This window comes from Symphalangus syndactylus, chromosome 5 (assembly GCF_028878055.3).
Source record: "Symphalangus syndactylus isolate Jambi chromosome 5, NHGRI_mSymSyn1-v2.1_pri, whole genome shotgun sequence".
Lineage (NCBI taxonomy): Eukaryota > Metazoa > Chordata > Mammalia > Primates > Hylobatidae > Symphalangus > Symphalangus syndactylus.
Genome location: NC_072427.2, coordinates 91,119,883 through 91,143,402, shown reverse-complemented (window position 1 = coordinate 91,143,402; position 23,520 = coordinate 91,119,883). Strand labels below are relative to the sequence as shown.

The 23,520-nt window shown below is 39.0% G+C and overlaps 2 protein-coding genes across 10 annotated transcripts in view; both read right to left on the bottom strand.

The window, feature by feature from the left end:
* Positions 1–49: 49 nt before the first annotated feature.
* PSMG1 (proteasome assembly chaperone 1) lies at positions 50–22,099 on the bottom strand. 5 transcript variants are annotated; one of them, XM_055279717.2, is made up of 7 exons: positions 9,343–22,099; positions 6,719–6,825; positions 5,223–5,374; positions 4,862–4,924; positions 3,391–3,589; positions 2,056–2,192; positions 50–256 (listed from the first exon to the last, which is right to left on the bottom strand). In XM_055279717.2, exons 1-7 carry the CDS (start codon positions 9,483–9,485, stop codon positions 182–184), a joined length of 876 nt encoding a protein of 291 aa, XP_055135692.1. In that variant the 5' UTR covers positions 9,486–22,099; the 3' UTR covers positions 50–181. The 5 variants fall into 5 exon arrangements, with proteins under 5 accessions (XP_055135692.1, XP_055135693.1, XP_055135695.1 ...); XM_055279718.2 differs by having other exon boundaries at positions 4,862–4,909; XM_055279720.2 differs by having other exon boundaries at positions 9,155–9,617.
* Positions 11,987–23,520, bottom strand: part of BRWD1 (bromodomain and WD repeat domain containing 1) — a 131,159-nt gene continuing 119,625 nt past the window's right edge. For 3 of the 5 annotated variants that reach the window (XM_055279712.2, XM_055279713.2, XM_055279715.2), the window contains 2 exons: positions 22,603–23,520; positions 11,987–13,528 (listed from right to left, as the gene is read on the bottom strand). In XM_055279712.2, the coding sequence (XP_055135687.2) occupies positions 13,137–13,528; positions 22,603–23,520 (1,310 nt within the window). In that variant the 3' untranslated portion in view covers positions 11,987–13,136. Of the gene's footprint in view, positions 13,529–18,536 lie in introns of those variants that run through there. The other 2 variants (XM_055279714.2, XM_063640596.1) reach the window with 2 other exon arrangements.

The following is a 23,520-nucleotide window of genomic DNA, read 5'->3' as shown; positions in this document are numbered from 1 at the left end:
TATTTCGGTTATGAATAATACCACCATAAATAAGGAATTAAAACTACAATTAATTTTTTACAATTTTATTCCGTTTCATCATTCTCAAAATATATCCTCCAAAAGTAATCTGTGAAAGAGTGCAGGCTGCTCCCCTTAAAGGAATGGACAAGTAATATACATTACAAAACAATGTTTAAGATCATGTATAAATGTTACTCTGAATCTCATTTGTTGTCATCAATTTCTTTAGTATCTCAGTGCTTTGGGGAATATTCTGAAAGGAGAGAAAAAAGTGAATACAGTGAGACCCCAGGGACGCAGGCAGAGGCAACACCCACCCCCCCGCCAACAATCTCCACTCGAGACTTAAGACAACAGCCATGGGACAGGCGTAGACTTTACTCTCCCCTTCTCAACAAAAAGGCAAGTGGGAAGTCAGTTCAGCAGGCCCTTTCCCTGCCACACTCGCCGATGGTCTCCTGGCCTCCGATGGTCTCCTGGCCTCCAGAGGAAGTCTATGCTCTAACCCGCCCAACCTTCCCCGCAAGATGTGTTCCTCCCCTCTCCACCAACACCACACTCCTCACGGCTCTCCTCACACTTCCCCATTCTGCTCACACTGCTTCCCTCTGCACACATCTACCCCCTAAGATTCATCCGTCTTTCAAATCCAACTAAACTGCCACATAGGAAGAACTCAAAATAATTCCACCTTATTGAAAATACCACTTTTAAATGATCAGAAACAATGAACTGACTCAGGCTGATGTATTTGGTCATTAAGAAAACAGCCCCCTGCAGAACCACTATCTTACCCTCCCGCTAATCATCATCTCCAAAGCAAAAATGAAAATGCTGAGTTAAATTTCCCCTTGAAAGTATATTCATAAAAGCTGAGTTTCCTTAAGCCCCATATGACAGATGATTTCCAAGTCTCAGAACAAGTCCAAATGTTTATGACACACCTGTGTGCTACACACAGTCCTACGGCAGTAAACAAAACAGCCCAGCCCCTGCCCATGGGAACTCATCTCTGAGTTAAGTGGGATGAGGCAATCGGCTATTTAAACAAACAAGACAATCAGTATATACATACTTTGAAAGAGATGCTAAAAATAAATTAACTCCATGCGTCAGAAAGATTACCCCGGATTCTAGCTAATTTGAAAGATAAGCTTGCAGTATACTAAATTAGAGTTTTATAGCTGTACTCTTCAACAAATGGTTATTGACGGCTTTATTCAACATGCCAGGTATGTGGTAAACTTGGGATACCAAAATTAAAAATCGTGGTCCATTACAACAAGGAGCTGACAATCTAGTAACAAACTAATTTATGAGACCTGGGAAATGAGCTACTTCCAACAACTTACCACAAAAGTCTTAAAACTAATGGCCATTCCAGAATAAAACCGGGCTGAGGGACGATGTGGTTACAACCTCTTTCCTTTGAAGAAACCATGCTTAAACCAGAGGCTGTGGACTTCCAAAAAGTCTCTTAAGAGAAAACAATGGAATCCCTAAACTACCTGAGATTACAGGCAAACATTTTTATGTACATGTTCCAATTTTTTTAGAAAATGAGCCCAAATGTATAAACCAAGGGTAAGGAAGAGGTTCATTATGTAATTCTCTCTTCACATATACAGTTCTCTGTAAAATTGGGTAAATAAATATTGTAATAATTTGATCCATACTATACTCAAAAATAACCTCAAAAACTAAATTAAATAAAAATTTAAAAAAAAAACCTTCCAAAGTAGTTATAGAAACTTATTGAACAACAAAAAAAAGAAACTTACTGAACAGTAAAACCATTTGTCCACATAGACATTTGGGATTTAATTGCATTGCATTAATCTATCATACAAGAACAAAGCATTCGTCAAGTTACAGACGTACACAGAACAGACGATGACAATCAAATTCAAACTGTCAGACTAGAAAGCTTCACTTTGAGAAGAATGGATCTCCAAGCATTGCTTAGGGTTTAAAATGACACTATACATTTATGTTTGTTACTAAGCTGATTATAACAATGCAGCTATTAATTTAAATGAGTTAAAACCTTACCTTAACCAAACCCTTCAAGCTTCTGGTAGAAAGTATAGGCTTAAAAGCTTCCACTGTAATTAGGTCTAATTTCATCACATCAGTATAACACAAGTACAGAATTGCCGGGATTTTCCATACTTGACAGTAACTCAGAACTATGAATATACAAGAAAAAAACCATGTAAGTTTTCTATTATGTTACCTTTAAATTAAACATCTTTAAATAATAAAGGCTGTTGTTAAAAGTAGTTATCTCAGCTGCCTCTTTCAATCAAGGTATTTACTGCAATCTTGAACCAATTATAATGTAGATTTTCTTTCAAAGTCAATTTATTTTCCTAATAATCTCTTATTTTGCAAATATTAATTTTACATTTCCGAAAATACAGCTGAGATGATTTAAGTAGCTGAAAGATTAAAATTCTACTGACTATAATAAAGTATATATAAATAACAAATACAAAATGCATAAAGTGAAATATTTAGCCACTTCTCATTCTAGTAAACATTGAAAGCAAAAAAAAAAAAAACCCCAACCAAACCCTATTTTAATACAGTTCATATAATAAATAACAATTATGTAGGCCGGGCGCGGTGGCTCACGCTTGTAATCCCAGCACTTTGGGAGGCCGAGGCGGGCGGATCACGAGGTCAGGAGATCGAGACCACGGTGAAACCCCGTCTCTTCTAAAAAAATACAAAAAAATTAGCCGGGCGTGGTGGCAGGTGCCTGTAGTCCCAGCTACTCGGAGAGGCTGAGGCAGGAGAATGGCGTGAACCCAGGAGGCGGAGCTTGCAGTGAGCCGAGATCATGCCACTGCACTCCAGGCTGGGTGACAGAGCAAGACTCCGTCTCAAAAAAAAAAAAAAAATAAATAAATAAATAAATAAATAAATAACAATTATGTAATATATTACCCACTGAAAAGTAAATGGTAGTCTCTTTGTCATATGGCAGATGTGACAGTAATAAAAAAAATTAAAGCAACTATCAAGATTCAATATTCAAAACTTGTTTTGATCATTAAAATGTACTTTATCAACTTTTCATGCACCAATAATTTATATTTAACACTGTCTTGCATTCTGAATAATCAAAGACCAAAAAGAAACACAGCATGTCTGAAGCCTAACAGCTAAGAAACATGAGCTCCTCAAATCACTGTGTCTGGAAAATCTGAAAACTCATACCAAATATACTGCACTTGTAACTACAGACATTGAGGACTAACAGCAATATATTGGTATCAATCATTATTAATAAACTACCTCAAAAAGACCTCTAATGGTGAAAGTAGTAAATATCAATAAAGCAATAAGATATAACGTAAATGTTACAAATTTTAATACCACCTGCTGCAGGAAGGTCGTGTACTATATTCGGTTGTTCTAGCAATGGACAACACGCCGAGTCTTTGAAATTCTGTGTTTTTAGGGCTTTCAGGAAAGGAGAAGGAAGGCTGCCAGTGGATTCTGAGGTTTTATAATCGGTAACATGTCGACATGTGAGAATAGTTATCTGCATGTTCTTCCTTGGACAAGAGCCAAAAACCTAACATAAAATTGATTTCAAATTAAAAAAACATTTAATTTTGTTACAGAACGGAAACATTCCTCTAGGCACTCACCTAACACCACAAACAATAAAATAACAGCATGCCTAGCAGGGGTGGGAGTGTGCCTTGGAGAAACAGAACACACCTGCTGTCTCAATCTGGGTTTGATCTTGGTTCTGCTTTCTAGGTGGGCAATTTTTCCAAGTCACTTTCCTCATTAGTGAACTAAGGTGATATAGTTTAGATGTCTGTCACCTCCAAATCTCATGTTAAAATGTGATTCCCAATGTTGGAGGCAGGGCCTGGTGGGAGGTGACTGGATATGGGGGTAGATCCCTCACGAACGGCCTAGCACCATCCTGTTGGTGATACATGACTTCTCACTTCTCGCTCAGTTCATGCTAGAGCTGGTAGTTCAAAAGAGGCTGGCTCCTCCTCTCTCTCATGCTCTCGCCATGTGATCTGCCTGCTTCCCCCTTCACCTTCCACCATGATTGGAGGCTCCTGAGGCCTCAGCAGAAGCCAAGCAGATGCCGGCACCATGCTTCCTATACAGCCTGTGAACCAGTTAAACCTCTGTTCTTTATAAATTACCCAGCCTCAGGTATTCTTTATAGCAACACAAGAATAGATGAACACATAATGCCAGCACTACCTACTTAACGGGCCTGCGATGTGGAGTAAATGAAGTCAGAGTGCCAGAATAGTGACTACAGGCCTGCTGTCCAGAGGAAAAAAGTCACAAGTACACACCTGACATTCATTCCCTCTCCCACCTACCACTGACACCTGAAAAATAACTCTTATGAAATTCATTTTGGAATTACTACACTTATAGGTAAGTTTCAATCACTGTGGTTCTAAATGTCCTCTTCTATAACTAGAAGAGTCTGGATTTGATAGATTTCTAAGAACCCTTTTACCTTTTAATAAGATCTAAAGTGATGTAAACAAAGAAAGATGGGCAGGAGGAATCCAATTGTGTTTTATACTTCTGTGACCTACCGTCCTCAATGCCGAGCACCAACTGTGTTTTATACTTCTGTACCTCAGCATTGAGGATGGGAGGACACAGAAGTATAAAACACAACTGGTTGGTCACGTTAAATAAGCAAGTTCTTTTATTCTTTATATTCCAAAAGAAATTCCCACAATATTTTAAAGAAATAAATATCTGACTGCATAAGTTTAAGTTAAAAGACACTGAATCGTTAAAAAATGAAAACTCCTGTAGACTAACCATTCACAGGTTTTCATTTCTCTCTTACCTTTTCCAGCCACTGATACTGTTGATCTTCTGCAACATAGCAACTGCACTGACAGAGGAAAACCTGAAAAGTCAAGTTCCACACTTTTTGTCAAGTAAGTTTTATACACACCCCAAACTATCACCATATATGTAACATGTGAATGACAACACTTAGGTAATACCTATTTTCCTGGCTCCACTATTGACCTACTTATTTCTCTTTAAAATTTAACAGTCAAACCACTACTGGTGATTAGTATCAGAAGAAGTGCACACTGACAGAGCAACTGAAAGACTTGCCATACTAAAGTATACTACCAGTAAATACCATATAAGTGATACTTAAATAACTACTTTTCAAACATACAAGTCCCACCTACCGAGGGATTGGATTTTAGATGGTAAAACACACAAAAAGCCTCTGTAGAGGACAGATGTGTAGTGTCTGTTGTTCTACACCATTCATTCCAGAGTTTAGCACAACCAACTTCCTCCCAGACTCCTGAATTCATAACAAATGATGACAGAAACGCTGTAAAAAACAATTCACATAAGTTAGTATTTGGCTCTGCAAGCTATATTTTCTATTCAATAAAAAGTAAGCACAAGTTACTGCAGAATTTGAGAGCTGAAAGAGCCCTAAGACCATCTACCTAATACCACCATTATAAAGAAAAACAAACTGAGGCCCCCAAGAAGTAAAAGGCCACACACCCTGAGTAAGACAATCCTAGAGCCAGGGATCAAGAAGGCAGGTTTGTTGACCGACTTTCTACCACATGCTCACGGGGTAATACTCTTCTGAAAAACTTTAGGCCAGCAGAACTTTATATAAATGAGTCCATAGTTACTTGCCATCATGTACTTACTATGTTCTACAAGCACTAGGGGTACCTTACAGAGGATGGGATCTTAACTGGGTTTCCTGAAGGTTCTCATCACAGCCTGTGAACACCCTAAAAATATAAAGGTCTATGTGTGTATTTGTACATGTACATTGTCCTAGCGGCACTCTACACTGTTTTTACTTTAATCCACCAAGAGAATTAATACATGCGAGGACCTTAGAACTTAAGTACTTAAACATGTTGATAATTATTACTGTCTTTAGAGTTTTGTGTTCTCAAAGGAGTCTATTAACTCAAAAACATTAACATAAACCCGGATACCTCAACACACTAGAAACAGCTCCTTGAGTTTTAAGTTCCTGAAGCTAAAAACATTTACTTTAAAGCTTTTTTCTGAGTTGGGATCTTGCTTTGTTACCCAAGCTGGAGCATGATCAGTGGGAGGATCATGGCTCACTGCAGCCTCAAAATCCTGGGCTCAAGCAATCCTCCCATCTCAGGCTCCTGAGTAGCCAGGACTACAGGCAAGCACCACCATGCCTGGCTTCATTTTTTTATTTTTTGTAGAGACACGGTCTCGCTATGTTGCCCAGGATGGTCTCAAATGCTGGCCTCAAGTGAGCCTCCCGCCCTGGCCTCCCAAAGAGCTGGGGTTACAGATGTGAGCCACTGCACCCAGCCTAAATCTGATTTTTTCCGTTTATTAAAAAGATAGTGCAGGCCAGGTGCTGTAGCTCACACCTGTAATCCCAGCTCTTCGGGAAGGTGAGGCAGGAGGATCACTTGAGGACAGGAGTGCAAGACCAGCCTGGGCAACACAGCGAGAAACCATCTCTACCAAAAACAAAACAAGAAAAAAAAATGATGCAACAGGAACAGGAGAGAGATTTTATTCAGAAATACAATCACTCTACTGTGGCTTTTTTTAAAGTACTAAACATTTTAAATCTTTTATGATAGAAGAAAACAAGTAACTTTATATTTCATTCTTTCAACAAAATGACTAAGTCTTCTGCATTTTCACTTACCTACTGCATTATTTCCTATAGCGATTATAAACTTGGAGCACGGATATTTTTCTAGCAAAGAAACTTCCAAAGATGTTTTTGTTTGTCTTCGAAGGAGCCGCACCTCCCTAACACAAGAAACAAGATGAAACTAAAGCAACTTCATGGCAAAAGGGCACTGTATGTATGATTTACAATAAATAAAATGCACGTTAGCCTTCCTTCCTCCCTTCCCTCCCTTCCCTCCCCTCCCTCCTTTCTTTCTCTCTCTTTCTCTTTCTTTCTCTCCCTCTGTGGCCCAGGCTGCACTCTACTCGGCTCGCTGCGGCCCGCGCCGCGGACTGCCTGGGACTGCCTGCGCGCGCCACCGCTGCCTGCTTTTTCTCCTTTGGATGCAGGCACGCGTTCGCCATGTTGGCCACGCTGGTCGCCAGCTCCTGACGCCGAGTGCTCTGCCCGCCTCAGCCTCCCGAGGTACTGGGACTGCAGACGGAGTCTCGCTCACCCGGTGCTCGGTGTTGCCCGGGCTGGAGTGCGGTGGCGTGGTCTGGCCTCGCGGCAGCCTCCGCCTCCCAGCCGCCAGCCTTGGCCTACCAGGGTGCTGGGATTGCAGCCCCTGCCCGGCCGCCGCCCCGTCTGGGAGGTGGGGAGCGTCTCTGCCCGGCCACCCATCGTCTGGGAAGTGAGGAGCGCCTCTGCCCGGCCACCCATCGTCTGGGAAGTGAGGAGCGCCTCTGCCCAGCCACCCATCATCTGGGAAGTGAGGAGCGCCTCTGCCCGGCCGCCCCGTCTGGGAAGTGAGGAGCGCCTCTGCCCGGCCACCTATCGTCTGGGCAGAAGTGAGGAGCGTCTCTGCCTGGCCGCCCCGTCTGGGAAGTGAGGAGCGCCTCTGCCCGGCCGCTCCGTCTGGGAGGTCTACCACGGAGGCCAGAAGCAATGTGGGGGCTGGACGTGGTGGCTCACGCCTGTGGTCCCAGCACTCTGGGGGGCGAGGCGGGTTGATCACTTCGGGCTAGGAGTTCGAGACCAGTCTGGCCAACTTGGCGAAACATGAAAAATACTTGGCGAAACATGAAAAATACAACAGACAAACCAACCAACCAACTCAGTGACAACAAAACAGGTCTACCCTGGAGTCATACTCTAATTTTTTCTATTTTCCTCCCTTTCTGATCCTTTATCCCACTTTCTTTTTCTTCCTCTTCCTTCTCCCTCTTCTTTGTCAAATAGAGGATTGAGTTATTATCACTGATCCATATAAAGTCCCTCTCTCATTTATTTTAACTCCCACCCCCCATTTCTATTCCCCGACTTCCCATGTGCAACCTTCCTAATATGTTTGATACGCATCTTTTTGTTTGTATGTATTTTTAGAAAATGTTTATTGTTTTTGTGTGCAAAAAAAATTAATTTAAAAAAATGCACGTTAGATTTATAAAGAATATAACTAATATCCTCAGAAAACGATGGACTCGGACAATGATAACCAACAGATAAAACTATTGCATACGTGTTTATGGAGAACCCTAAAATAGTGATCAGGCTGTCCACCTGACCCAAGGACCAATCTTAGCATCCCTAAAAGTGAGACAGGTGGGGACAGCCTGCAACAAGAAACGGAAAGCACCACTTAGTAGAAGCATTCTTGCCGACAAAACTTTGAATGCGAATCTGACCAAGCCTCCAAATGAACATTCATTTACAGGACATGCAGGTGATACAGACGTTAAGTGACACCACAAGGAAGCTATCAGACAAATTCAGAGTGTGGGGCACTGAACAGGACAACCAGTCCTGTCTCTTAGGAGGGGTAAGAGGAGGTTGCTCTAAATGAAGTGACACGTCTAAATGTAACCTGTGGACCTTGTTAGGATTCTCATTCACACAGACCACTGTAAAATGTCATGTTAAGTATTAGTGTTGTTAGGGGTGATAATAGCAAATGTAAGAAAATCCCTAAAACGTTTGACATGTATTCTGAAAAATGTAAAGGTGAAAGGCCATGATGATTGGAACTCGCTTAGTAGTGGCAGGAGAGAAAATAAACGTGGCAAAATCTTCCTGTTGAATTTACCTGGTTGTGTAGGGGTCAGGGCTCACTTGACTATTTTCTCCCACTTTTTTGTGTGTTTGGAAACAACTTTTTTAAAGAGTGCTCATCGGCTACTGACACATTATGCTAACTGAAGTGTGGGGTGGAGGTTTAAAAAGTTTCGAGGGAATTGGTGTGTCCGTGAACAATCCGCGACAAACGTGGTGGGGCCCGCGGGAGCGCTGCGGCCCAAGACAATGTGACAAGCGGGAAGATCACGAGTCTGCAAGACACCAAGCCTCCAGAAATGCTCCAGAAACCCTCCAGGAAGCCTTTAAAGAACGGATTTGAACCCAGCCCTCCCACAGCGGCTTCACCCTGGAACCCACGAAACGCCAGCGGATGCACGCGAGAACCGCACACACCTGGGGCTGGCGCCGCGGGACGCCGCGGCTTCACGGAGACCCAGGGCCCAAGCAGAGCCACGGAGCGGCGGCAACCGCTGGGGCCACTCGGAAGACCGCGGAGCCCCGGCCTTAGGCGCCGTCGCGGTTGCGAGGCCCGCGCACCTTCCCGCTGCGGTGAGCGCGCTGCCCTTATCCGGGTGCCTCACCTCTTCCGCGCCAGCTGCTGACGCACCTCCCTGTCCTCGGGCGTCTCCCTCCGACCCTCCTCCTCTTCCTCCTCCTCCTCCTCGTCCTCCGTCCCAGCTCGGCACGGCGCCTTCACCACCTCTCCGAAGAACGTAGCCGCCATGGCCGCCCCGGGACCGGCTGGACACAACTGCAGCGCTGCAGCACGGCGCACGCCAGCTTGCGCGAGACCACGTTCCCTCACCGCGCGGGCAATAAGTCCCGCCCTGCACAGGCCACGCCCTCCGCGCACAGCCTGAGCTCGCGGCCACACCGCCACCGCGCGGGCGCCACGTCCCGCCCCGCGCAGGGCTCGCCCCTAGGCACACCCTGAGCTCGCGGCCACGCCCTCTACACCGCCCGCCCGCGCTGTCACGCCCTGGGCCAGGAGTCCCCGCAGCTTTTTTGTTTTTAAATTACAGATGGGGCGGGGGGGGGGGGTCGTCTCACTATGTTGCCCAGACTGGTCTCGAACTCCAGGGCTCAAGCGATCCTCCTCTTTAGACCTCCCAAAGTGCTTGGATTACACGCCTGAGCCACCGCGTCCGGCCCCCGAAGGCTTTCATTCGCAGCTTGAGCCCTGCGGGCGCCAAGAGGTGGGAGGACTGCGGGTTAGAGGGGCAGGGGGACGGGAGGAGGGCGGGGCCTCCGGTCGCGGCGGTAGCGGAACCAGGGGTGCAGGGGCGGGGCCAGCACCGCTGGCCGTGGCGTCCGGCAGCTGTGAGGCCCTTACCTCCTCGTCCGTTTCCATTTTCCTTCTGCGTTAGGAGAGACTGGGGGAGCCTTAGTGTACTGAGCACCCGCTCCAAATTTCGACTGCCCAGGTAGGTGGCGGCGCAGTGGTACTGAGGGCCCCCATAACCAGGCGCGCCCTCAGACAGCGGGCACGGGCAGACGCAAGGGCAGCAAGAAATACAGCGCTTCGTGGTGGTATAAAAACGAGACCTTTACTCTGGCAATAGGAATTCACATTTCAAAAGCTGATGATTGTCAAGGCGATTTAAAAAACATTTTTATGAGAATGTAAAAAATAGTGTTTTAAACTTGGCCATTTTCTAATACAAAATGTTTCTTTTTAAATAGCCTTTAATTAATAAGCAAAATGTGTGATTGTTCTTTAATTGGTTCTCTTTAAAATGTGCTGGAAGACAAAGTTCGAGGAGCACTGTTTCAAGCAAGAGAAAAAGGGGACATAATTTAAATGAAAATGAAAATATGCAGTAATGCAATGAAAAATAACCGTTTCCTAGATTTAGTTGTACCGAAATACATGACATCGCCTGCATTTTGTGACTTTGTCAGTAGTCACGAAGGTTAAGTACTACTTTGGGGTCAGAGAGAGCCTGTTGAGATAAAATCTCAAAGCTGTTAGAAACATTTTAAGATGTGGAAAAATAATCAACATCATTTACATAAAATTAGTATTTAGCAGATGTACACATCTGCAAAAAAAAAAAAGTGAGTTTGGAAGCAAAATTTGAACATTTAGCAATAAAATTAAGACTAAACTGCTAGCCAGTAGGAGCTTAGGAAACTTTGGATATCCTTAGATAGAATCAACAAGATTACCACAATGTTTTAAAACATTAGGACTCCTGGGTTAACTGGTCTATTATAATGATGGAACTGCAGAATAAAAAGGTTGTTTGGGCACCACTTGTCTTAGTCCTTTTGTTAATTTGTCATTTTTACCAGTAAGGTCTTCAATTTGATTTCACAGTTCCATGATGAAGAAATATTTTCTGCAAAGCAAATTACTATAAATAGGATAATAGTAATACATTTGGCCATGATTTAAATTCTGCACACATTTCAGAGAGAACAATTTTACAATGTTAAGTTTTAAGCAAATGCTTATTTCATGCAGTTACAAGTTTAGGCCAAGCACTTTTTAAAAAGGCAAATATGTTCGAATTAAATACTTAGCGAAAAAAAGGATTCCATTATGCAAGACTGATAATACAATCTCAAATACTGACAGAAATTAAACCCACCACAGCAAATTATAAATTCAAAGCTTAAATTCTTTCATTACACTGAAATTGCTAAAAAAAAAAAAAAAAAAAAAAAAAAAAAAAAAAAACTTTGCATAAAATAGTCTTCACCGAGAGTTAAGTATTTCATTTTATAGTTACTTGTTGAGGACATAATATACTCAATAAATATTATAAATTAAGTGTAAAATTTGAACTGGAAAGAAGTTTAAGCATTTCATTAGAGCTCAAAAATCAAACCCCATGCACCTAAAAGTAATAGCAGTTTATTAGGAATTCTTCCCTTTCTCACCTGTGTATCAACATACTGGGGATCAGTAGTTTGGATGAAAGTATACTACAAAAGGGGCAAAGGACACAGACTTAGCAGGTTAGAATATTCTGGCTTATGCTAAAAAACAAAAAGCCTTTTTTTAAAACAGACATGCAACCACAAATTTCTCAAGTATTTCAGACACTTGGTTCATCTGTATAACAAAAAAAAAATGCATTTGACTTAGAAATAGAAAACCCTAGTTTTCTGTAGTTTAGTTTTTCAGATTTACACATGCAAATCATATATTCAGATATTTTTAAATGGGAAAACAACTTACTTTCAACAACTTAATTTTTCCAATAACACGTTACTACGTTAAAAAGATGTGACAGTACATTCATTTAATCTGGCAATTTTAATTTCAACAAATACATATTAACAACAAATTAAATCCTATTGTAAATACACTTCTTTGTTATACCACGACCAAATTTTCTAATCCTAGCAGAGGCCACAATGAAATAGGCCAAACATGCTACCATTAAAGTTTGTTGGGATGAGATTGTAATAAGTTTACTCAAAGTATTCAAGTTCTAATTTTTAAGGTGCTGTAGAGAAACAAAAGACTTGACTGTATCTAAAAATATGACTGTTTTGATCTTAAGCTATACATTTTATTTTTATCTAACTGATTAAGACCTGCCTCTTAATGAGGCACATTTTTGGCATTTCTGTAAATGCTGCTACATAAAAGTAAAAATAAGAAAAAGCCGTGATAGTAACATTCATAGCTTTCATAGAAAAATATATATTCCCTGAATTAGTCGTATCAAGTGGTCATTCAGTATGAACTGCAATATTATAAACAAAATTACATCAATGGACTCTAATTGCCTATTTCCAACACTCTACTTCAGAACTCAATAATCAATACCTCCAGCTGAAATTCCCAGGTCCTCCTAGTTTGTTTTTGACCTTTGGGGATGTGAATTGTGGGGACTGGATCTGGGTAGAGTTGTTGCTTCACTCAGAAGTCAAATAGGCCCATTAGCCCTTCCTTTGGAAAAGTGCCTGATTTTTTTTCCTCATGACACCATAGTTGTCGTGGTCTGAATTTTTACACTGTAATGTAGAACCCTTAAAATTAATATCAGGTTAAGATTTTGAAATTTGTTCACTCCAAGTTCTTCCTAGCCTGTACACTTCCCGTTATATTCTTCCTCTAAGGAATCATGACTTCAAGGCCTTGCATTCTGGAAAGGAATAGTAGTCTTATAGCAGGCCATTTGTCTTTTCTTTCCACCTCTCCACCTACAGACTCTGCAATCTATTTCCTCCTCAGAATTCCCTAGAGCACGTGTCTGTACAAGAGCTGACTGGGAGGAACCCACTGGATTATGGCTTTTAGAAAATTCCTCCAAAGATGTCAATAAGGGAGTAATTTTAGAGCTGGGAGCAGAATGTAACTGCCAGTTTACTTGTGTACCAATTGTTTTCAGATACCACTTCTACATTCTCATAGTCACTATTGTGCATTTTCTTTCCAGGATCTGAACCCCCTTAAAAAAAGCATTTTTCTATTAATATCTTCTAGCTCTTTTTCACTTTCAGAATTTATGGTTGTATCATCCTCTTTATAAACATTCAGTAATTTTTTCTTAGCCGCAGCAGAAGCATTTCGATGGGGCAGTTTTCTGCTACTCTTCCTAATCCAGACATTTTCTGGTCCTGAGATCGTTTCTTTTAGATTACTCATTATCTTTATTTTATTTGCAGCAACAGTAGCACATCTGCGGGGAACTTTCTCAGGTACCATTTTTGCTTTCAGAGTTTCACTAGGCATCTGCACTGCATCCTTCTGATTATGCATACATGTTCTCATTTTTGTATTGGGTTCTCTGTCTCTAGGAACAAATTCTGAAAAATGAGTGAAAGTTCATGTAAATGCAAAAATCTTGTAACACAAGATTTTACTACCGCTAACATTCCTCAACAACACTCATTCGGAAACAATACATTTAAAAGTTATATTGCTAAATGATAAATTTTAAAACGTGATACTAAGGGCTTGACATTGATATAACCTTACATTTGCTTATCTACAACTATAAGGATGTCACTTAAAACAGTAGCAGACTTGTAAGAATGGGGTGAAAAGTTCCTTCAGCATCGGCATCATAAAGCTGCTAATCTAAAAACATATATATGAGCATTTTACATAATTTGAATTACTAAATCTTAATTTCATTGTCCCAGTATTTTCTGACCTAGGTATGTGACACACATGAGATTCAGATTAAAATTCTAAAAAATAACACATAAGAGTTGCTTTAAGGAACCAAAAAGTGCAGTGCTATGAGAACACAGACTGAAAACCTAACCTAGCCTAAGGGATCAAGGAAGGCTTCCTTTAAGGAAGCTTTTAGACGAGAGGTGAAAATTGTGAAGGGATTTGCCAGACAAAAAGCACTTTGGAGAGTTAAGTCCTTCATGCAGACTAAGACAGTTTTCAGAGGGGGCTTGAAATCACACGAGCTGTGCACAGCCACATGATGCCAGACCTACTACTCCGTGCTGACCAAACTTAGGAGGGCTCAGATATGTTTATTGCTACCAGTGTCTCAAAGCCAAATTTTCAAATTTCACAAACAAGTCTAATTAGTACTCTTCTAGAACAGAAGTGATATTCCTTTTACGTATCTGAAGTTCACTGGCCCTTGAATTTTAGGTCTTTCTTGCAGCCATGAACAGTCAAACTATCTAAAACTGCCTTCATGGTACACACCAGTCTTGATGGCAGTTTGTTTTGTAGGACCCTGCCTGAAGTTTCCAGACACTTAGCATTCAAAAGGTCAGGCTGTGGATCACTGAAATAACCAGTTGATATCCTCCACCCACACTAGACTTCTGGAGGACTCCACCACATTCTTACTACTAAGTACTAGAAAATGAGAGCTCTTTTAGTCAGATACTATCAAATAACACTATTACTCTGTAGCAATGAAACTACCAATGCCAACCTTCTGAACTTTTTCTTCTGTGAAGATGTTTGCCCTTCTGTCACTAAGCTGACTGAAGGGCAGATGAGTACAGGTAAAAACTGCTTCTGTGGACTGACATGTTCATACAGCTAGATTAATGAGGCAGGCCTCTGCCCTCACAGTGCAAGCACTTCAGATTTTTCCGTAAGTCTATGAAACTGATTTCACACTTCTCTAAGATCAGTTAAGTTCTCCCCAGAACAGGTTAGGAAATACTTTATTCACCACCACATACACATCAGTTCCTTTTGCCAATTAACTTATCTGATTCACGTGCTTTTCCAGTGAAATTCTATTTCTAAGGGCACTATGTTTTGTTCAGTCTTCAGTCTCCAGGCATTGTAAATGGCATTTTACCAGAGTAAGACGCTCATCACGGCATTACTCTCATGCAGCATGCCCTTACCTCCTTCAGCTGGGCTCTGTGGGAAGAGAAGTGGCTTAAAGTGCAGTGTGTTTACCACTTCAAAGACACTTTTCTTGGGAATTTTAAAATTATGAACTAGTATCTCCAAGAAGTCAACCCTATATCCAAAATGAATCTTTAACACATTAAATCAATGTTAGCAAATACTAAAATATAAATACGCTACAAAGGGTAAACAAAAATTTTAAAATATGCAAAATTAAGGTGAAATTTGCACTTTATAGTAGGATGAGAATATACTATTATCAACTAGCTGTACCATTTGCATTTGGAAGAAAAGAATAGATAACTGGTTCATTCCCAACAACCTACTTCCAGTCGAATAGTAGATAAAATTCTATTTCAACTACAATTTGTGACAAAATGCTTTAAGTTGCAGAAATTCCATTTTGATGTGTGATCAAAGTACCTATACTGACAATTTAGGAGCCTAGTAAATACTAATTCTAACACATTTTAATAAATGTTTATTTGTCATCCGGAATAATGGAAAAGTTAAGATTCTGCAGAAGAAAAAAACTAAAATCAGGTTTTTTAAAAATACTTTTTAAGGAAATTTGAACTTCAGTAACTATGCCCAAAGGAGGGAGAATTTGTGAATTACATTGTACACAGCAACTCTAACTTGATAAAGCTGAATCTCTTAAGTCTTAGACAATAAAACAGGAATTTCATAGAATAAGGATAAAAACATTCTGAGGAAGACAGAAAAGTGTGGAGAATTTTTTTAAATACATACTTTTAAGTCAGTGTTTATTACTGAAAACTGAGTAAATTATAAAGTGCTTTATTCTCAAGAAAACTACAAAGAGTTTAGAAATATATATAGGATATTTCAGGGTTAGAAGTCAAATTTGTGTGTTAGGGTACAAGCTTAAAAACTCTGGATGTTGCTGCTCTAACAGTACATTTGTGATGATGCCATGTAATACTAAGAAGTCAGTAGAATCCCACCAGTCCTACTGTCTCAGATGATTCTTGTTTCAGTCACGTGTTCACAAAGTCATTGAGTGCTTGAGGACTGTTGTTTTCCTGGAAGTGATTCCCTATTTGGGTATGGCAAGAACATATCAGTAGTGTAAAACTGTACATCTGTAGTAGCACTCCATGATCATTTACCTGGATGACCACTTTAAATTATAACTCACAGATATGTGTGTATTCTAAGATGGTGTCTGTGGTGAATAGAAACCTGGATACCAACATAACAGTTCTGACTCAACACAATCTCTAGTTTCTACATTTTAAGGATTAATCATATTCTAATTAGACTTTTTTAATTTTTAAGCTACCTTATTTACAGATTCTGCACAATATTTCATCATACAAAACTGTTTTCCTAAATTCAAAGTAAACTGCACATGATTATTACAGAAGCATTAGAAAATTTTCATCGGCATTTTTTAAATTGGAGCATTTAAAATAGATTTGAGAATGAGAAAAGAATGTCTGACTCAAAATGAAAACATACTAGCCTCTTTCCTAAACTCCTAGAATCTTGACATTATTGGTTGCTGTGGTTGGTGGATAAATCAAATCCACAAAGTGGGTAAACCCTCTAGGTGCAAGTTATAAGCTCCCTCAAGCAAGCCTTTTATCAGAAAAGACTTGAGATATTCTCTCCTGTCTGCCCTTCATTGATAAGCAATGAAATGACCCCAAAACTCAGAAAGCAAATAACATTTACCAGTGATCTTCATCCCTCCCAAAGCAGAAGTTTCCAAAAACATCCCATAAACTGAAGTACCCCAATGGCTATAGAATAAAATGGTTTCTGTAACTTGCTGTGTTTTTAAACAGTTCCATTTTCTAGGGGGAGCTGGTAACACTGCAGTATGACAGCATCAGGTCAAGAGACCGTCAGAAATAATTCCATGAACCAGTTCACTAGCTTATTCATTTTTAGGGTTCAGTTTACTCAATGATGGGCACCACACAACTCTGAATTTTTGTTTTTATTCTGGAACTACAACTAATCTAGCTCATCACAATACAGTTTTCTCTCACCCCTAGAAAAACTCAGATTTACGATGGCTATTGCAATTTTTAATAAAAATCTCATAAAAACCTTATTTTGAAATATGAATTCAGGGACCTTATACTTAACTGCTTAATTTGCTTTTTAGAAGCGATACCGTAAGAGCATTTCACACTAAATGTAGGCAGAATCAGAAGTAAATACTTGTTTTCAATCTACCCTATTACTGTACTACTGGAAAGAAACCAGGCCACAGACAATCCAGTGGCAAACCCCTTTTCCAGCAGGGCTCCTGACTCGCTTCAGTTCCCCTATCCAAGCTCATATGTAAAACAGCCCTCGCACCCCTATATTCTGCCTGCATGAAAAGAAATTACCAGTGGAAAAGAGGTTGGGGAACCACTTGGGATAAGTCTGGAATTAACCAGCTAGAATGTATTTGGCTTGGAGTAGTGTTTTGTTTTGTTTTTTAACCCTTTTGCTTGTTAAGATGAAAATGCTAAATTTATTATACCCCATTTAAGAACTGACAAAAAAAAATCATCTAAATGAATAGATTAATTTAGAACATGAACGATCTTATGTGAAGTGGAAAACTAAAGATCTGCTTGACAGGCTCCTGTAATTTTTTGATTGGGATTTTGTAGGTGAATGTATAGTTGCAGTCCAAGGACTGATTCACACTTAGAAAATTAACTTGAATATATTAAAAATTAAAGATCCGTTTAACTTTTACCCACTGATCAAAAAAGGTAATTTTTTAAATGATTTACCTTGTAAAACAAAGGGGTAGAGCTGCTACAGTCCATCTAGGCTCTATATACTGGTCATCTCATTTCAGTTAGGTCAATTGGACTGCCTCTTCTCTTTGGCAGTCTAAAATCTCATTTAAGGGCTTTAATAAATGAAAAATCTTACCTTAAAACTGACATAACTAAAATATGACCAGAAAGTATACCATGGCATTGATAATTAAATTCAAACTATTGGTCTTGCCATACTTGAGAAACAGATGTATAGTCTAGTTATTTACATGTTGCCAAAGATAGAGCCTGCAGATTGGTAGAATCCAAATGATGTGACTCTCGCCCCTCCCCCATCAAATCTAGAAAGCAATCCTTGAGCAGACACCAATTTAAAGGTATTTTTCTACCAATTTAACAATATATTAGGAACCAGCTTGGCAGATTATGAAAAAGGTAAAGGTCTCTTACTTTTGAGAATCCTCATGTATCCTTAGGCAACATCGCTGTTAATTTAAAAGCCTTTAAAACTTAAAATCATAAGAAAAGACAACACAGCCCTTAGCATTACATACTTTACTTTTCAATCCTTACTATTCACAGTTTGAGCTAGGGATTAACATTTGCTAATCTAGTTGGACTCAATTTTTCCCACAACGCTCTATTTTCTCACCTAGTTTTGACAAATTTATTCCTTCGCTTCCCAAATACTAGGATAAGAGACAGTCTCAAACTGTTAAGTTGCAAATTTCTTAGGGTTTCTGCTTTATTATTTCCTTGATAATCCACAGCAGAAATTCAGAGGTATAACTTCAACATTAACAGGTGAAAAGTTCTACAATGACTTGTTGCACTCCATCACATTAAAATAATTGAACTATGATTTCCATACAACATAAGAAAACTACAGTATTTGGTGACAACTGCAAGATACCTGATAAATAAATATATCAACTTACTATTCATGAAAAGAATGGAGCTGGTTATTTCAGCTATAAAAGGGCAAAGCAAAAAGACCATTTTCTAGCCATTTAAAAGTTACTCAAAAAATTGATACAATGGAGTGGAAAGGAAAACAAAAAAGATGCTAAGCACCTTCAACAATGTTCTTGCATTCTACTGATATACAAACCTCTGGGGTTTCAGTTGGCACAATCAAGTTCAACTTGTACTAACAGAAAATATTAAAATTCTTCCTATTTAGTTTTTAATATCAAACGGGGAGGTTAGTAAATTGTTTTCTGATTCTTCTACAAATTCTAGAAGACAGAGGGAATATAGTGTGCACCCCTTATTATTCTAAGTGATAATTTTTACTTACGAGGTCATAACGAGTGCAAAGGGCTTAATGATGCATTTTATTCTTTACTTTTGGTCAGTAACACCCTCAGATGGTATTTTTATTGGTTTTATATCCCCCTTTTCCATTTGCCCTTCTGTTTTGAAGTGCTTTTTCTTAAAACTTAAGTTCTTTGCCTCCATTTTCTTATAAACCCAATTTCCTCTTTAGGTGCAACTCTACTATTTGAAAGGAACCTTTCTGTTGTAATTTACAAGCTGTGAGTAACTGCTATATCATTGTTTCCAAGGATTAATAAACTGAGAAATGATTTAATCAGATATTTGCCACTTAAAAAAAGGGAGGCTGACCTTAGGAATTATTTGAATATGGGATAAACTTTTCGTTTTATTCATAAGTTACTTCACATTGTAAGTATACCTTTTTAAATAAGGAGGACACGAAAAAAGAAAGCTTTGTTAACACTCATGTATCTTGTGAATGTTTGAAATCATTTTTCCTTTATGTGCTTGGTAAAGTGAGTCTTTCCAAGAAAGCAAAAATCAAATCTGAGTACTTCAAAGCCTTTAAAACCATAAATGAATAAAACCATAGGACTTTGGACATACACAACCAAAGTAGTTTTTGTTTTTCACATACACCATTAAGTTGAACTTCAAGTGCAGTGGAAAGGTACAGCACTTATTTCTGGATCAGTTCACATTCAAATTATAACCCTTTATCTTTTTCTCAAGAATACTACAAACTGACCCTAAACATTAAAGTACACCTGTGCATTAAATCCCTGGGCATTTTGCATAACGTAGAAAAAAAAGCCAAACATGCTCTAGTGCTCAATGTAAACATTTTTAACTATTAATGATTTATTAATTTTCCTTAAAGGTACTTAGGAGTGTGTGTGTCACATATTCAAAGTTAACCTTAGGAATAGCACCATAACCAAAAAAACCCATAAAAATTATTTTCTCCATTATCTCTTTTATTTCATAACTTGAGAAGCTACCATTGTCGGCTATGCTTTTAAAGACATCAGGTCCATTCTTGCTTCTTCTGATGAAACCAAATCTGATTAAAAACCAAAATACCACTTCTGTATGCAAGGGTCTAACTATTTTGGACTGAAAGAAAAAATAGTAATTGGATGGCCAGTCAACGACCAATTAATGCAGTCCAAATAATGAGAATAGTTCTATTAATGAAGCCTGTCAAAATATCGTTTTACCAAAAGAATGTATGTACTTGTGAAGGTATTCCGTATTTATTTATGGATTTTTTTGGTACCTTTTTGCAAATGATGGTAAACATGGAGTTAAAACCTGAGAACCGATTATAAAAGAGAAGGTTAAGAAGAGTTTAAATAAATTAATGGATTAGACATCTATCGCCAGTTTTTAAAATTAGCGAAGTAAAAGGCATCCCATTAGTCTTTTCAGTCTTAGTCAAGGACAATTATCATGAATCAATCTGTTTACTATATACTTAACACAAGCTCTGAGAAGAAAAGCATCATAGTTCTGAAATGGTGATAGCTCTCTAAGCCACAAATGAGAGGAGGTTTCCCACCTATCTCAGTTGATAATGTCCAAAAACATCCTTCCCCATGCATCAGAGTAGAAAGAAAATGTATCTTCTACTATGTCAAATGGAATAGGTAACTACAAAATAGGAACACTTCAGAACATTCTCTAACATTGATACCAGTCTGATGCTTCGCCTTGTCTGCCACTTCAAAGATACACATGAGGAAAGGTTTTGTCTGAAACCAAACACAATTAGGGCTAATAAATAACATTGTCTAATATTGATACCAGTCTGATGCTTCACCTTATCTGCCACTTCAAAGATACACAGGAGAAAAGGGTTAATTTTGTCTGGAATCAAACACAATTAGGGCTAATAAATAACTTACAGGTGGGGTACTGTAACATATCCCTTACCCACTAAATATGTAAACCATTTGAATCAAGTCCATCTTCAGGCACAAACAAGTTAGGAATGGCCATCTACACTGGAGTAGCATAACCTATCAAGTATTTGGTTAGAAAATAAGTACTATTTGTGTGATAAAGTTTCACTTTAAATGGATTATAAAATTATTTTCCCACAAAACATGACAGTTTCTTATATTTGGACTAGAAGTCACTAATAAAGATACATTTAGTTGCCCCAGCAAAGAATGCTTAGGATTGCACATGGAAGCAGTAAACTAAAACAAAGAGATGGAGAATGACATTTAGCTATTTTCCTATATAGATAAGATTTGCAATTGTACTCTTAACAAAACTCACCTCTACAATTGGAATACAGATGGGGGAAACCTACATATTAACTTAAACACTCTTTTAGCCCTGTACACTCTATTAAAGAACACACTTCTAAATCTAAGGCACACGAATTCCTCTATTTCACAGAGTAAGATTATGGAAGAGCAAGATTTTGGTTAAATCCCTTACAATGGAAACCAGGAGATCTTGGACAGAAGACAGATTATATAGCATTTTGTTAGTGCACAATTTAAAAGAAAATGCTATGACTATGCTCTGGTCCTAAAGGTTTAAAACATGCACTCAAATCATTAAAAATAATTTACCAGCACTTTATAAATTCAAGTTTATAACATAAAAGTGACAACGTTTTCCTTAAAAAGAAAAAACCCAACAGCACTTGGAAGAAAATTAGAAACCATTTCAATGAAAATGACCAGATCTGGTATAATGCATTCTACTCAAGTAGCCAGGGAAAGAAAAAAAAAAAAAAAAGTGGTAGGTACCTCGCCTACTAATCATGGTTACACCTCCCATGATTATAGTGTCAGTATGCATGTATTTATGAAGAATCTGTAAACATAGATTGTGAAATTGTTGTAACTACTATAGAACAGGGGTTAGAAACTACTGCCTCTTTGACAAATTCAGAAAATAACTGCATGACACTTGCTGCCATGAAAGTAATGCTCATTGGTTTTGATAACCAGAATGTCTAGTGTTTAACATATTTCAAACTCTTGCTATATGTAGTCAAATACTGTCAAAATAGATCTGCCCCCAAAATGAAGCATATTTTGGCACCTGTGCTGAATGCTGCTACAAAGACCAGCAAGTGCAAATAAAAATAACAGTCATGGTTTAGTCACATTCATAACTTTTCATAGAAAAATATAAATATATTCCCTGAATTGTAAGACAAAGAAATAATTTTAACAGCCAGCTTTCACCATAAATTCCAGTCCATTTCCTCTTAAATGAACTGGCTTTCCCTCAAGGTCATAAGGTGCAACCATTGAAATCTAACACATTTTCTAAACTTCTGTCATCATCCCCATCATGGTATCTCACAGTCCTTCTACCCTGATTTCTCGTTTTTATTTTTGAACGTCGAAGAACTCTTTTAGATTTTGCATAGTCCAAATCCTCCCAGTCATTATCATCCACACTTAACCTAGGGCGTTTGCTTTGTCTTTGACGTCTCACAGTTTTAGATAGGTTAGCTGTAAAAGTTTTACCTTTTCTAACTACTTTTGCTTTTCCTTTCGTTTTCCTCCTTTTGGTTTTTGTATTATCAGTACAGTCAATATCTGATTCAGTTACAGATCCCAAATCTGGTGATTTGGAACTAGTATGAGGTCTAAACTTTGAATTCCCAGTTGTTTCAGAGATTTTCACATTTTCCAATTCAGGATGCGATCTCTTCCTTTTTACTTCCTTCTCTGCTGCTTCCTGTGAATCATGAATCACTTTTGTCTTACTAAAAGGAGCCTTTCCATAGGTCCTGAGTCTTCTGCCATTCCACCTGCGCAGCCCATAATTCAGTTCCACTTCAAAATTATTCTCTGCAGTAGCTTTTTGTGCCAAGGTTGACTCTGAAGAAAATGTCCTATCAGTCTCACTCCCTGGAATATGACTTTTTGAATCTTCTCCTGAAGATGTAACAGAGGAACTTTTTCTTTTAGAAGGTGCATCTATTTTGTGAATATTGGTATGCGTGTGCTTGTGTTCTGAATTCAACATATCTTCAGAGTCTGAGTCTCCATTTAGAGCCTGACTAAGCACTTTTGTACTACCTTCGGAGTCAGGATCAGGTGGCTTGCCTTCACAGGCATACTGTTCACTTGGTACTTCAAAATGTACACTTCCTTCACAATCACTCAATTTCTTCTTAGCTGTAGTACAAGCAAGATGGAGAGGTTTTTTCCTTCCGTTTTTGCTTCTAGTGTGCACATTTTCTAAACTGACATCTTCTACATCACTCATGAGCTTGATCTTACTGGCAGCCGTAGCTGCACATCTTCGAGTAATCCTCAAGAGACCTGTTCTGGTTTTTGATGATTTCTTAACCACCTGTAAACTACTGTCTGAGTCACTGGAACAGACCCTTTTCCTGGAAATTTTTCTGCTTTGTCCATTGTCTTGTGATGTAGAAT